This window comes from Oncorhynchus kisutch, linkage group LG24 (assembly GCF_002021735.2).
Source record: "Oncorhynchus kisutch isolate 150728-3 linkage group LG24, Okis_V2, whole genome shotgun sequence".
NCBI lineage: Eukaryota > Metazoa > Chordata > Actinopteri > Salmoniformes > Salmonidae > Oncorhynchus > Oncorhynchus kisutch.
This window is the reverse complement of record NC_034197.2, coordinates 7,158,876-7,174,729: the sequence shown is the minus strand read 5'-3', so window position 1 is coordinate 7,174,729 and position 15,854 is coordinate 7,158,876. Positions and strand designations below refer to the sequence as shown.

The window sequence follows — 15,854 nt, the reverse complement described above, 5'->3', positions numbered from 1 at the left end:
TCAGAAGGACAACTATATTTTTTTATGTGTCTGGGTGGTTTAATACATAATCCACAGCATAATTATTAATGTGAACATGCTTAAAGAGATGTTCAATGTCTGATTTGTTATTGTTACCCAATCTACCCTTCTTTATGAGGCTTTTGAAAAGCTCCCTGGTCTTTGTATTTGAATCTGTGCTTGAAATGCAATACTTGACTGAGGGACCTTACAGATGCTGTATGTATGGGGGACAGAGGAAAGGTTAGTCATTCAAAAATCATGTCAACCCCTATTATTTCACACAGAGTGAGGCCATGTATCTTATTATGTGATTTGTTGAGCCACATTTTACAGATGAACTCATTTAAGCTTGCCTAAACAGAGGGGCTGAATACTTCAGCAACGATTATAGTTTGGTTATTCTTTATTTATCTTAAAATCTTCCCCTTTGACACTCCAGAGTATTTTGATGACAAAAAATGTACAATGACTTGTTTTTAATCCCACTTTGTAACACAATACAACGTGAAGAAATTAAAAGAGTGAATACTTTTTGCAAAGCATAATAATGGCGCAGGCTGCCGTTTTACAGGCTCCTAAGCAACTGTGCGCTTAACTCTATTTCTTGAACTGCATTGCTGGTTAAGGGCTTGTAAGTAAGCATTTCAAGGTAAGGTCTACAGCTGTTGTATTCGGCGCATGTGACAAATACAATTTCATTTGATATGATTGTGGACCCCTACCTGCAGTGTTCTGCCCCACCAGCAGGTGGGGTAGCTGAGACTGATTGGATTGTAGTGCTGTCAGCACATGTCCTCACGAGCCACAGTACAGGGTGTGTGTGGGTGACTGTCGGCTGTCATACATAGGGCCACGTATCAAGAGGAGGGGAGAGGAGAGAAAAAAAAGCTGTAAAAGAAGGAGAAAAACGGAAAGTTATGCTGCTGTAGACATGGACCTACGCTCAGAGCTCCTCAAGTCCATTTGGTATGGTTTCACAGCCTTGGATCTAGAGAAGAGTGGGAAAGTGTCAAAGTCTCAACTTAAGGTAAGTACCTGGTTACATTAGGTAAAGGTAGATTTTATGAGTTTTTTTGGACCAATGCTTTGGGGCTCTTTCTTCTATCCAGGCACCCTTGCTGTCTAATGTCCGACCTCAGGAACATCATATTAATCTTCTCTTCTTAAGGTAGCTGGAGTCAGCCAACAATATATAAAGTGAACTGGATCCACAAAAATATACATTTATTGACATTGGATGATGAGCAGAACAGGTCCTGACCCAGCAAGCACATAACGTTCTGGGAACCATATGTTGACCTTCCCACAACTTTCTGGGAATGGTGCAGGATAGTTGCTTGGCTTTGGAACATTCTTAACACATTTAAGGAACTTGACAAAAAAGCGTTATTTTCTTGTTATTTCATTAATTTAACAGAACGTTTCCTAAAATGGTCACATTTAATTTAAATTTAGTTAATGTTCACGGAACATTCTCCAACTGGTTTGCCATTGGAAATATTCTCAAATAGTTCAGAGAGTGTTAAGAAACATTGTTCTTCTGTGCGAATTTCAGTGCTTCAGCATAGCATTTCCTACATCTTTCCTCATGGTTCTATTTAAAGTCATGTTCTCACATTGTTATATACTATATTCAGTGCCTTCAGAAAGTATTCAGAAACATTGACTTTTTCTACATTTTGTTATATTACAGCCTTATTCTAAAATAGATATTTTTTTACCTCATCAATCTACACATAATACGCCATAATGACAAAGCAATTATTTTTTGCTAATGTGGATATATAAACCCCCCCCTGGAAATGTCATATTTACATAAGTATTCAGACCCTTTACGCAGTACTTTGTTGATGCACCTTTGGCAGCGATTACAACATTGAGTCTTCTGGGTATGACAGCTAGAAGCTTGGCACACCTGTATTTGGGGAGTTTCTTCTATTCTTCTCTGCAGATCCTCTCAAGCTCTGTCAGGTTGGAGGGGGAGTGTCGCTGCACAGCTATTTTCAGGTCTCTCCAGAGATGTTCGATCGGGTTAAAGTCCGGGCTCTGGCTGGGTCACTCAAGGACATTCAGATAGTAGTCCGGAAGCCTGTGTTGTCTTGGCTCTGTGCTTAGGGTCGTTGTCCTGTTGCAAAGTGAACCTTCACCCCAGTCTGAGGTCCTGAGCACTCTGGAGCAGGTTTTCATCAAGGATCTCTCTGTACTTTGCTCCATTCATCTTTCCCTCGATCCCGACTAGTCACCCAGTCCCTGCCACTGAAAAACATCCCCACAGCATGATGCTGTCACCACCATGCTTCACTGTAGGGAAGGTGCCAGGTTTCCTCCAGACGTGACACTTGGCATTCAGGCCAAAAAGGTCCATCTTGCCTCCCGGGTGGCGCAGTGGTTAAGGGCGCTGTACTGCAGCGCCAGCTGTGCCATCAGAGTCCCTGGGTTTGCGCCCAGGCTCTGTCGTAACCGGCAGCGACCGGGAGGTCCGTGGGGCGACGCACAATTGGCCTAGCGTCGTCTGGGTTAGGGAGGGCTTGGTCGGTAGGGATGTCCTTGTCTCATTGCGCACCAGCGACTCCTGTGGCGGGTCGGGCGCAGCGCGCGCTAACCAAGGTTGCCAGGTGCACGGTGTACCCTCCGACACATTGGTGCGGCTGGCTTCCGGGTTGGATGCGCGCTGTGTTAAGAAGCAGTACGGCTGGTTGGGTTGTGTATCGGAGGACGCATGACTCTCAACCTTCGTCTCTCCTGAGCCCGTACGGGAGTTGTAGCGATGAGACAAGATAGTAGCTACTACAACAATTGGATACCACGAAATTGGGGAGAAAAAGAAAAAAAGGTCCATCTTAATTTATCAGACCAGAGAATCTTGTTTCTCATGGTCTGAGAGTCCTTTAGGTGCCTTTTGGCTAACTCCAAGTGGGCTGTCACGTGCCTTCTACTGAGGAGTGGCTTCCGTCTGGCCACTACCATAAAGGCCTGATTGGTGGAGATGGTTGTCCTTCTGGCAGGTTCTCCAATCTCCACGGAGGAACTCTAGAGCTCTGTCAAAGTCACCTCCCTTCTACCTCGATTGAAGAGTCTTGGTGGCTCCAAACTTCTTCCATTTAAGAATGATGGAGGCCACTGTGTTCTTGGGGACCTTCAATGCTGCAGAAATGTTTTGGTACCCTTCTCCAGATCTGTGCCTCGACATAATCCTGTCTCGGAGCTCTACAGACAATTCCTTCAACCTCATTGGCTTGGTTTTTGCTCTTACATGCACTGTCACCTGTAGGACCTTATATAGACAGGTGTGTGCCTTTCTAAATCATATCCAGTCAATTGAATTTACCACAGGCGGACTCATATCAATGTGTAGAAACATCTCAAGGATGATCAATGGAAACCAGGAAACCTACATTTTGAGTCTCACAGCAAAGGGTCTGAATACTTATGTAAATAAGGTATTTCGGTTTTTATTTGTAATTCTTTATATCTAAAAACCCGTTTTCGTTTTGTCATTATGGGGTACTGTGTGTAGATTGATGATAGAAAAAAAAACATTTAATCAATTTAAGAATAAGGCTGTAACGTAACAAATGTGGGAAAAGTCAAGGGGTCTGAATAATTTCCGAAGGCACTGTATATAAAAGTATTTGAACACCCATTAAAATTGGTTGATTCTGCTGTTTCAGCCACACCCATTTTGACAGGTGTATAAAATTGAGCACACAGGCAGTAGAATGGCCTTACTGAAAAGCTCAGTTACTTTCAAAGTGGCACCGTCATAGGATGCCACCTTTCCAACAAGTCAGTTCATCAAATTTCTGCCGTGGTCAACTGTAAGTGCTGTTATTGTGAATTGGAAACATCTAGGCTCAACCACGAAGTGGTAGGCTACACAAGCTCACAGAACGGGACTGTCGAGTGCTGAAGTGTGTAAAAATCGTCAGTCCTCAGTTGCAACACTCACTACCGAGTTCCAAAGTGCCTCTGGAAGCAATGTCAACAGAATAACTGTTCGTCAGGAGCATTATGAAATGGGTTTCCATGGCCGAGTAGCCTCACACAACTAAAATCACTATGAGCAATGCCAAGCGTCAGCTGGTGTGGTGTAAAGCTCAGTGCCATTTGAGCAGTGGAAACGCGTTCTCTGGAGTGATGAATCACGCTTCACCATCTGGTAGTCCTATGGACGAATTTGGGTTTGGCGGATACCAGAAAAACACTACCTGTCTGAATGCATAGTGCCAACTGTAAAGTTTGGTGGAGGAGTAATAATTGTCTGGTGCTGTTTTTCATGGTTCGGGCTAGGCCACTTAGTTCCAGTGAAGGAAAATCTTAATGCTACAGCATACAATGACATTCTAGATGTTAATGTGCTTCCAACTTTGTGGCAACAGCTTGGAGAAGGCCCTTTCCTGTTTCAGCATGACAATGCCCCTGTGCAGTGGCAGTTCTAGCTTGTATGGCTCCAAGGGCGAACCTCCCCAACAACAAAAAAAGCACAATTCTGCATTAACTGTAATTTTTATTAAGATTTTGAACAACACAAATAAATAATCAGAACATTTAAAACTATATAAAAATATATGCAAAAATAAGTAACAAAAATAAGTAACAAAGACAAATGGAAACAAATTTGTGTTGATTTGGCACTCGAGCATCAATACATTACCCATCCCCCAACACTGTCAACCAAAAGTCAAGACTAAACCAATTCACCCTGCTGGTGTGCAGACTGGTTTTATATTATTCTTAATGATTTCACACAAACCAGAAAAAACAATATGTCTGTGAAACTATATATTCACAGTATTATAAATTAATTGTGGTTTATTTGGTAGCATTTTGTAGTGTGACTGATTTTACTAATTGCATTAGTACTGTATAAAGTTAGAGGTGTGCTATTTGATAGATTCCCCCGCTCCCCCCACCTCGGACTTCCAGTGGGGAGACCTGAGGTCAACCTACCCCCGCCCCCCGCCCCATCTCGTACTTCTGAGTGGATGACCTTCCCAGGCAGTAGCCTGCCTAGCTCACAAACTAGAATCAGGGCGCTCACTCCGACAAGGTTTGTCGAAATCGGAGTGGAAGAACTTGACTGGCCTGCATAGAGTCCTGTCCTCAACCCCATCAAACACCTTTTGAGATGAATTGGAACGCCAACTGCGAGCCAGGTCTAATCTCCCAACATCCGTGCCCGACCTCACAAATGCTCTTGTGGCTGAATGGAAGCAAGTCCCTGCAGAAATGTTCCAACATCTAGTGGAAAGCCTTCCCTGAAGAGTGGAGGCTGTTATAACAGTAAAGAGTTGGTTTGAGATGTTCGACAAGCAGGTGTCCACATACTTTTGGTAATGTACTGTAGATGGCTGACTCAGTGATGAAGATGTTTCCTATGGGGAGCAAAACAGAAATGATAGTGAGAGTGAACAATGTGTGCTTGTGTTTTAGAGGCAATGCGAGCGTGGAGCTGACAAGTAACAGTTTGCTCTCAGTGTTTCTATGAATAAGAGCCCTTATCACCAAGTTGTACCCAGACTGGTCCATGTTGTCACCACATACAGTGCAATTGGTACTGTGGCACTGAACATGACCAAAGAGGTGGTGAATGGAATAGAATGTGTCACACATTGTCTTCAATACTATGGTCATGTACATCTTCAGTGCTTATTGTTATTGACAAAGTAGTGCTGTAGAAAGTTGGATATATAATCATTACATTACCCTCCATCTATCCATTCGGCCCTACGTTCAGCCATGTGCTACTGGCTTTAACTACTAGAACCTTGTGACAAAGCCTATCCCGTCATACTGGTGATGGGGCAGGCTCTAGTCTAGAGTATTGTCCAGACCAGAACCATGCAGTTAGGTTTATCGAGGCTAAGTACTCTGGTCTGGAGTATGGCCCAGTCAGTCCAGAGACCAGGGAGTCATAAAGCTTTTTAAAAATCTACTTAGCCAAACTGAGCTGAGCTGTATCATGTTGGGGGAGAAGGAGAGGAAGACAGGATGTGATGTTTCAAAAGATGTGAGCTGGGTGCACTGACTCTAACCCCCCTTCCCTCTCAAAAAAAAAGGATTGTCTCCAATTCTATTTCAATAAGCCTCCAGTTATTTATTGATGCTCTCTTGAAAAACTATAAACTTCACAGGAATAGCATTGTATTTTCTCTGAGGTCTAAATGGCAGTTGAAACATTGTTGTGCGTGTGAGAACCACTCTTGAATGAAATTTTTATGGGTAAATCATAGATATTGTAGCAACCCTAACCCAACACTTAGCGATCTTGTCAAAGGGTTCAGATCTCGTTGTAACGGCTAAGGTGTTGGCTTGCCAGTCGCGGGACCAGGGTTTGAGTTCTGGTCGGGGCTACCCCCCAAATTCCCTAGAATATGTAAACTAACTTTTTTGCTTTTTATAGAAGACTAAAATACTTTCATGATTCAGCTTTTGTGTTTCAGTTCCTTCATAAACCGGCAAAGAATTTCTCTTTTTACTGTACGCCACATCTGTCTGACAGACAAGTCACAGTTTTTAAAAGGATCTACCAAAGATTTAAACTTGATATGTAACTTATTTTCAATATACATTTTGCTGTATCTCATCTACACTGCCGTGAAACTCTTTTTGATACTGATTGTTATCCGATCTTCAACCAAAACCTAATATTAGATAAAGGGAACCTGACTTTACAAATAACAAAAAAAGGATACTTATTTAATTATCAAAGTTATGCAACACCCAATTTCCCAGTGTTTAAAAGTAATTGCCCCCTTACACTCAATAACGGGTTGTGCCACCTTTAGCTGCAATGACTGCAACCAAATGCTTCCTGTACAGTGAGGGAGAAAACTATTTGATCCCCTGCTGATTTTGTATGTTTGCCCACTGACAAAGAAATGATCAGTCTATAATTTTAATGGTAGGTTTATTTGAACAATAAGTATTTGACCCCTCTGCAAAACATGACTTAGTGCTTGGTGGCAAAACCCAGACATTTCTTGTAGTTGGCCACCAGGTTTGCACACATCTCAGAAGGGATTTTGTCCCCCTCCTCTTTGCAGATCTTCTCCAAGTCATTAAGGTTTTGAGGCTGACGTTTGGCAACTCGAACCTTCAGCTCCCTCCACAGATTTTCTATGGGATTAAGGTCTGGAGACTGGCTAGGCCACTCCAGGACCTTAATGTGCTTCTTCTTGAGCCACTCCTTTGTTGCCTTGGCCGTGCATTTTGGGTCATTGTCATGCTGGAATACCCATCCATGACCCATTTTCAATGCCCTGGCTAAGGGAAGGAGGTTCTCACCCAAGATTTGACGGTACATGGCCCCGTCCATCGTCCCTTTGATGCGGTGAAGTTGTCCTGTCCCCTTAGCAGAAAAACACCCCCAAAGCATAATGTTTCCACCTCCATGTTTGACGGTGGGGATGGTGTTCCTTCTCCTCCAAGCATTCCTCCTCCTCCAAACACGGCAAGTTGAGTTGATGCCAAAGAGCTCAATTTTGGTCTCATCTGACCACAACACTTTCACCCAGTTGTCCTCTGAATCATTCAGATGTTCATTGGCAAACTTCAGACGGGTATGTTTGTGTGCTTTCTTGAGCAGGGAGACCTTGCGGGCGCTGCAAGATTTCAGTCTTTCACGGCGTAGTGTGTTACTAATTGTTTTCTTGGTGACTATGGTCCCAGCTGCATTGAAATCATTGACAAGATCCTCCCGTGTAGTTCTGGGCTGATTCCTCACCGTTCTCATGATCATTGCAACTCCATGAGGTAAGATCTTGCATGGAGCCCCAGGCCGTGTGAGATTGACAGTTCTTTTGTGTTTCTTCCATTTGCGAATAATCGCACCAACTGTTGTCACCTTCTCACCAAGCTGCTTGGCGATGGTCTTGTAGACCATTCCAGCCTTGTGTAGGTCTACAATCTTGTCCCTGACATCCTTGGCAAGCTCTTTGGTCTTTGCCATGGTGGAGAGTTTGGAATTTGATTGATTGATTGCTTCTGTGGACAGGTGTCTTTTATACAGGTAACAAACTGAGATTAGGAGCGCTCCCTTTGAGTGTGCTCCTAATCTCAGCTCGTTACCTATATAAAAGACACCTATGAGCCAGAAATCTTTCTGATTGAGAGGGGGTCAAATACTTATTTCCATCATTAAAATGCAAATCAATTTATAATATTTTTGATATGCATTTTTCAGATTTTTTTGTTTGTTATTCTGTCTCTCACTGTTCAAATAAACCTTCCATTAAAATTATAGACTGGTAATTTATTTGTCAGTGGGCAAACGTACAAGATCAGTAGGGGATCAAATACTTTTTTCCCTCACTGTAGTTGATCAGTTTCTCACATCGCTGTGGAGGAATTGTTGCCCACTCTTGTATGCAGAACTGCTTTAACTCAGCAACATCTGTGGGTTTTCAAGCATGAACTGCTCGTTTCAAGTCCTGCCACAATATCTCAATCGTGATTAGGTCTGGACTTTGACTACGCCATTCTAAAACGTCACATTTTTAGATTTTTAACCATTTTCATGTAGACTTGATTGTGTGTTTTGGATCATTGTCTTGCTGCATGACCCAGCTGTGCTTCCACTTCAGCTCACAGACGGATGGCCTGACATTCCCCAAACCATCACACTACAGTACCACCGCCATGCTTGACGATTGGTATGAAGTTCTTACTGTGGAATGCAGTGTTTGGTTTTTGCCAGACATAGTGAGACCCATCTCATCCAAAAAAGTTGACCAAAAAGCACCTGGATGATCATCAAGACTCTTTGAAGAATGTTTTATAGACAGATCAGTCAAAAGTGTAACTTTTATGCCTGCCGAAAACCAAACACTGCATTCCACAGTGAGAACCTTTAACCAACAGTCAAGTCTGGTGGTGGTAGTACGATGGTGATGGTGATGCTTTGCTGCCTCAGGACCTGGACAATTTGCCTTAATAGAAGGAACCATGAATGTGTGTGTGTGTGCTAAGGTGCGGAGAAACAGAGCAGGTGGTCAGTCCAGTTCAATTATTTAGCAGTCTGATGGCTTGTAGATAGAAACGGTCTCTGTGCCTGTGGGTATCAGACCTCATGCTCCGATACTGTTTGCCCGACGACAAGGGAGTGAACAGCCCTCACAACCCTGTCGTTTGTGTGTTCTAGGTCCTATCACATAACTTGTGTACGGTTCTGTCCATCCCTCACGACCCGGTGGCTCTGGAAGAACATTTCAGGGATGATGACGATGGACCGGTCTCCAGCCAGGGGTACATGCCTTACCTCAACAAATACATACTGGACAAGGTAAAGTCATGTACACAAACACACCCAAGTCACCTTACATTTTTGCCTCAGTCGTTCCTTTTATTTTGTTTGTGTACCCAGATGCCACCACTTGGTTTATACAGAAGGAAAAGAGAGCTAAAAAAATGCTAGGTACATTTTCCTTACTCAGTGCTGTTTTATTATGCTTCACAGGTTGAAGAGGGCTGTTTTGTGAAAGAACAGGTTGATGAACTGTGCTGGACTCTCACTGCTAAGAAGAACTACAAACCAGCGAAGGACAATAAGAACGTGTTGCCAGGGAAAGATGCCTTTCATCTCTGGAGTCTGTTTAACTTTCTGTCAGAGGATAAATACCCTCTCGTTATGGTTCCTGATGAGGTGAGTTATGTATACAAAGCATGCTGGGTTCTGTAGCGTATTATACAACAAATTCACCTAGAATACAGTGGATGGAAGCTAATACATTTAGTCACTTAAAAAGGGAAAAGGTCCATCACTAACTTTCAAAACCGCTGTAACCAAATCCAAACACTCATTCTAATTGTAGTATTTAAGTGTAGGGGCAGCAGGTAGCCTAGCGGTTAAGTTCATTGGACCAATAACCGAAAGGTCTCTGGTTCAAATCGCAGACTAATGTTCGGTGAAAAATCTGTCTGTGCCCTTGAGCAAGGCACTTAACCATAATTGATCCTGTAAGTCACTCTGGATAAGAGCGTCTGCTAAATTACTTAAATGTAAAATGTAGTATTTATCTGCCAAACCTCTATACAGCCTGCTCTCATAGACTAGACGTAACATAGTAAATGTAAATCAGTATGATATGTTACATTTGGTAAGGTTACTTAAGGCAAAAACAAAAGTAGGGAGGTTGGGCGTGCGTGTAACGCGAACATCTAGCAACCCAAAGTTTGAATTCGTATCTCATTATGGACAACTTTAGCAACTTTTCAACTACTTATTACTTTTGAGCTACTTTGCAACTACTTAGCATGTTAGCTAACCCTTCCCCTAACCTTAACCCTTTTAGCTAACCCTTCCTCTAACCCTTTAACCTAACTCCTAAACTTAACCCCTAACCCCTAGTCTCGCTAATGTTAGCCAGATTACTAATGTTAGCCACCTAGCCATCCAGCTAGAATTTGTAACATATTACATGTTTTGGAAATTCGTAACATATAATACGAATTGTAATTTGTAACAACTTACGTAATGGGTGATGGATATCCACAAATGAATACATAACATACAAAACGTAACATACAGTATCATACTAAATAGTGTCAGAATTACGTATAGAATAATACGAAATGCTCTGAGAGAGGGTTGCTAAATATAGCAAACCCGTGAGGAATGTTTTTCTTCCTACTGATTGCTGTGTGTCTTTCAAAACCTAAATATGGGCTTGTATATGTCACTTGTAGCATGGCTTTTGGTTTCAGCCTCTAGTCTGTTTTTCACAACCGGTGTTGGCAGTATGATTGTGATAAGCCACAGATTTCAGAGCAGGGCACTACAGTGCCTCAGAGTAACAACCAACAGTCGGGGTGGTTTCACTGAAAACAAAAGCATAGGTTACATTATCATCCAAATATTATCTTGAGTCGTGACGGACTATTAAAATAAACAAGATCGAGATTGAGACTCAGGCAACCATTCCCCCCATAAACCAATTCATCCCTTTTACAAACAAATTATTTGTGTTTTGTTTGAATTATTCAGGTGGAATATCTCCTGAAGAAGATTTGCATGGCCATGAGTGTTGAGCTCAACTGCGTGGAGCTGGAAGACTTCATCTCCCAGGATGCAGTGCGACAGAATGGTTTCACTGTCTGGTCCTTCCTGGAGATGATGAACACTGGGAAGATAACCAGAGGCATGGGCCAGGAAATCACCAGCATGGCCATAGAGGAGGTCTACAGGGAGATAGTTGCTGATGTCCTCAAAGAGGTAGGGTACTTAAAAACAACAGAACAACAATACAGCATCTCTATACTGTCTGCCTGTCTGAATTTCTTGCCATCTGCCTACCTGCCTGTGACCTCCAATTCTGTTTCAGTGACGTGTGTTGATTGTGTCAGTTCTGTGTGGGTTGACTCTGTTGCCTACAGGGGTACCTGTGGAAAAAGAGTCAGCTGAGGAGGAACTGGAAGGAGCGCTGGTTCACCCTGAGGCCGATTACCCTGGATTACTACACCAGTGAGGACCGCAAGGAGCGCCAGGGAAGCATTGCTCTGGATGGGAACTGCTGTGTGGAGGTAGGCTGGGTTTGAGGTGGGGTGGGACCTGGGGTGGGGCAGTGGGGACAGGCACAGCTGAGATGGGCCTGCTCCTTTTTGAGAATGGGTGACAGATAGGAATAACTTATTCAATCAGAGCTACAGGGTAAACACATCCCTCCCTCATATGCTTAATTTGAAATAGCTAAAAATAGAAATGAATTTACAATGAATGTACAACAAATATATATACATTGTGCTAATGTGTCACAATGAGTACTTCTCCTGTTGATCAGGTGCTGTCAGACCGGGATGGGAAGAGGTGTATGTTCTGTCTGAAAACTCTGTCCAAGACCTACGAGATGAGTGCCTCGGACACCAAGCAGAGACAGGAATGGACTGCAGGTACCACAATCAATCATTTGTTAATTGAGCATTTACATGTTGTTGACACAATTATTTAGGGGTATGATGAATTACCAAGCTTATAACAACTATCATACTTATGACAAAAGTAGTGAGGGCAACGATTCCCCCTGCCCTATATGTTGGGTTGATTACTGGGTTGATTATTCAAAGTCAAGCAGTAAGCATATACTGAGTACTGACATCCTGTCCCTCCCTTCACCCCCAGCCATTCAGACAGCCATCCGTCTACACACTGAAGGGAAGACCTCTCTCCACAAGGACCTGAAGCTGAAGAGGAGGGAGCAGAGGGAGCAGCGGGAGAAGAGGCGGCTGGCCAAGGAGGAGGAGCAGCAACGTTTTCAGGCTCTGCAGGAGGAGAAGGAGCGTAAGCTGGCCGAGCTGGAGCTCCTAAAGGAGGCGCAGAGGCAGGCCCAAGCCCTCCTGGAGCAGGACGAGATGAGACGGCGCCAGCATCATGAGGAGATGCAACAGGCCCTGGAGGTGCAGCTCCGCGAGGCAAAGGAGGTGAAGACTGGGAGGGGCAGGGGTGTAGGAAGTGTACGGGGGAGGAGAGGGTGGAGGGAAGAGAGGAGTGTGGTTGCTTGGAGGAGAAAGGTGGAGGAGTGTTGATGAATGGAGAAGAGTGACGACTGCACAATGTTTACCTGTGTTGCGCAGGAGAAGGGTGGAGGTTGATTCAGACTGGAGGAGTGGGTGTTTAGATGTTCCATGCTGATGTGGGTCTCCTCTTCCAGTCGCGGGCCACCATGCAGGCAGAGATGGTTCTGAAGGAGGAGGAGGCGGAGCGGCAGAGGAAGAGGATCAAGGAGCTGGAGGAGATGCAGACAAGTCTGGAGGAGGCTCTACAGCAGGAGATCAAAGCTCGGCAGGACGAAGAGGTCTTTCGATACGCACAGACTGGGTAAAGGGATACACACACACACACACACGCAGGTAGGCAGTTACCCACGCACGCACGCAACACACTCTCGCATACACACACACACAGGCTGAGGGCAGGGTGCTGGACACACTCAGACATTGTTTCGCTCACTCACAAACCTAGTACCCTCACTACTTTGCTTACAAGACACAGGCTCATTTTAGGGCTTGCTGTCATCGTATGAGAAGGCACCAAGTTGGCACGTAAAAGCTGCATGTCTTTTTACAGAGCACAGTACACAGCAGAGAGATAGATGGTGTTAAGAGAAGCCGATTCCTGTTGAAGAGAGGCTGTTGCATTAGTTAGGTTCCTGAGGAAGTTGAGTTTAACAGAGGAAGTTGTCTAGCTACGATCTGTAGGATCTGTTGACACTGATAGGGTGTTCATGGTGTGTCTGTCACAATCTTACATGTAAGAATAAGCAGTGTGCTTTGATGCATTTATTCACTGACTGCTCGATGGGAAACATACAGATCCTAACCTGTTCTATTTAATTTTGTGACTGCAAATACCAAGCGCCAAGCTCTCTGCTTGTCTCAAAGATCCAAAACACTCACAGACAAGGCAACTATAGCATACAAATATGAAGTAATACGACATTAAAGGCTCATATATGCTTTTAAAAAAATTACATAACATTGTACAGTATATAATGAAAAGTAATGGAGATAAGCAACAGCGTTAGGGGGCGCCTGTGTTTTACTGGACACTTTTTGAGAGATGATTGCGAGTTTGCATGTGTCACGTTTCTAAAAACATGAAATGTGTCTCGTCCAACTTCTTACCACACAATGCCATATCTACTGTATGTCTTCCAGTTAAAGATTTTCTATTTGTCCTATACGTTTATTGTACAGTTTGCTGTCTGAGGAGGAGGACAAGATGAAGGCCCTGATGGCGCTGCAAGAGGAGCAGGAGGAGTACATCCTGAAGACCCAGAGGGAGAAGCAGGAGCTAAGGCAAGAGATGGAGAACAAGTCCCGCGCTCTTGAGGAGGCCCAAAGGCAGCTGGAGGAGGTCAGGGCCAACCGCTACAGGGTCGACCAGGACGTTGTGGTAAGTGCAGAGATACACTATATAATATAAATACCTGTGCATAATGTTATAGTTATATAGTGATGAGTCACCACAACGTTAATGGTACTTCAAAACAGCCCTGGCTATTTGGGTATCACATCCCAATGGGCACAGACGTCAGTTCAATGTCTAGTTTCGATTTACATTTGGTTGAGTTGTCAACTATGGTGAATTTAACATGAAATTAAAAATATTCACCATGTCATTGGCTTTAGGTAAAAAATTGTGAGAAAAAAATACGAAATGTCCTGGTCGATCCAATTAGTTTTCCACATTGATTCAACGTGGTCAAAGATTTTCTGGGTTAAAATTAGGTGGAAACAACGTTGATTCAACCAGTTTTTGCCAAGTGGGATGTGAGCAGGGATGGGATTGCGGGAGATAGTGAGAGAATTAAGTAAGTTTTACTGTGTTTGCGGGGGTGTTTTGAATCTGTCTTGTGTTCTTATAGGCTGCCCAGAGGAAGCTTCGCCAGGCCAGCACCAATGTCAAACACTGGAATGTTCAGATGAACCGACTGATGCGTCCTATTGGACCAGGAGGTAGGCTACGTCACACCACACCAGTGTCTTCATTGACTATAAAAAACATACACAGAAAGCTTAGGTTTGATATATTATCATGTTTGAGGCGCAGACAAAGCAAGGAGGAGTAGTCACGATCTGCAACATAAACACTGGTCGTGTCCCAAATTTTGACCGGTCAAAAATACTGCACTATAAATGGAATCGGGTGCCATTTGGGATGCGTACACTGCCAAGTGCCTGCTGCTAAGTGCTCAGCCATGATTTATGCAATCAGGTCACTAGAATAAGCCTACGTTTCCTTGTGGTTTGGGTGGCTTTTAACTATGCACAAAGAGCATGTAGTGGATAAGACCTACAGTAGTAGGTGTATAGTATGCTAAAGGTCCCTCTTTCTCACGGTGGTAGCAGCTGGGGTTTGTCAAGCTCATTTTAGAAGACGTCTTCCTCAAACATAGTGTAGACAAGACGCGTTCGTGCATTTCTATTTTATTGATCTTAATCATATTTTGAACTGAAACCCCCTGGCTCTACTCTACATGTCACCCTTACCAGGTGACATGCCACCACTCTCCCTGCATGGCAGACACAGAATCACATGGATCTGTCTCCTATCTTTGCCAAAGTTAGACAGCTTCAAGTTAGACCAATTACATTTCAGGGGGTGACTGATATTTTAGCTGCAGACAACCCTGGTTTTCTTTGATGACATTGTTTCTTCAGTTCCATATATGTTAAAATAAATGTTTGTTGTTCTGTCTCCTGATCTCCCTCCCATGGTTCTAGAGAAGAGACCATCAGGGGGGGGCTCTTTCTCCAGCTTCCAGATCCCATCCCAGAGAGATCCAGGTCTGCGTCTGAGACAGAGGTCTGAGGAGCCAGACGAGGAATGCAAGGAAAACGTGGACAACAGCAGCAGTGCAGGGTCGGGGTGTGAAGGAGAGAGAGAAGAGAGGCGTCTCTCTCAGGCCTCTAACGGAGACATGGACATTCCCTGAGGATCATATGGTGCTTCTCGTCAAAGCCTAACTCATCAACTGTTTATTTTGTTTGTGTTTTTTCTAATGGAAAAGCAAGGTGGAGAACCTTTTAGTATGAAATCATATTTTTAGGTTAACTTCCTGTCAATTGCTGGGTAGGATAAAGGGAAAGTAAACACACTGTTCAAATGTTCTCCCACAAACATTTTTGTAATTGTATTAACTTTTTAGTAGTTTGTATTATTCTCTCACCTTATCTCACAGTATGTTATAACAGATCTCCATGTTTTAATGAAGAATGAAAGAACCATAATGCACCACTATGAATTTTGTAGATATATTTACTTAGTAGTTTGTAACCTCGTCCCCAGGCTCAATTGAGCTGGCTGGCGGACCAGATTAAATGGTTTGGAATCTAGTTTTTACTCGCCTCTGTGT

At 43.6% G+C, this 15,854-nt stretch overlaps 1 protein-coding gene across 1 annotated transcript; it reads left to right on the top strand.

Annotated features, from left to right (window-relative positions):
- The first annotated feature begins 843 nt into the window (after positions 1-843).
- Positions 844-15,834, top strand: LOC109869555 (differentially expressed in FDCP 6 homolog). The gene is made up of 11 exons (XM_020459775.2): positions 844-1,030; positions 9,146-9,286; positions 9,461-9,646; positions 10,988-11,215; positions 11,377-11,523; positions 11,781-11,889; positions 12,119-12,417; positions 12,648-12,814; positions 13,693-13,891; positions 14,364-14,454; positions 15,223-15,834. Exons 1-11 carry the CDS (start codon positions 935-937, stop codon positions 15,432-15,434), a joined length of 1,875 nt encoding a protein of 624 aa, XP_020315364.1. The 5' UTR covers positions 844-934; the 3' UTR covers positions 15,435-15,834.
- The last annotated feature ends 20 nt before the right edge of the window (positions 15,835-15,854 follow it).

Coding starts and splice junctions, on each gene's coding strand:
- LOC109869555 (XM_020459775.2), top strand. CDS start 935: ATGGACCTACGCTCAGAGCTCCTCAAGTCCATTTGGTATGGTTTCACA. Junction 12,418..12,647: donor AGCTCCGCGAGGCAAAGGAG/GTGAAGACTGGG, acceptor CTCCTCTTCCAG/TCGCGGGCCACCATGCAGGC. Junction 12,815..13,692: donor TTTCGATACGCACAGACTGG/GTAAAGGGATAC, acceptor TTTATTGTACAG/TTTGCTGTCTGAGGAGGAGG.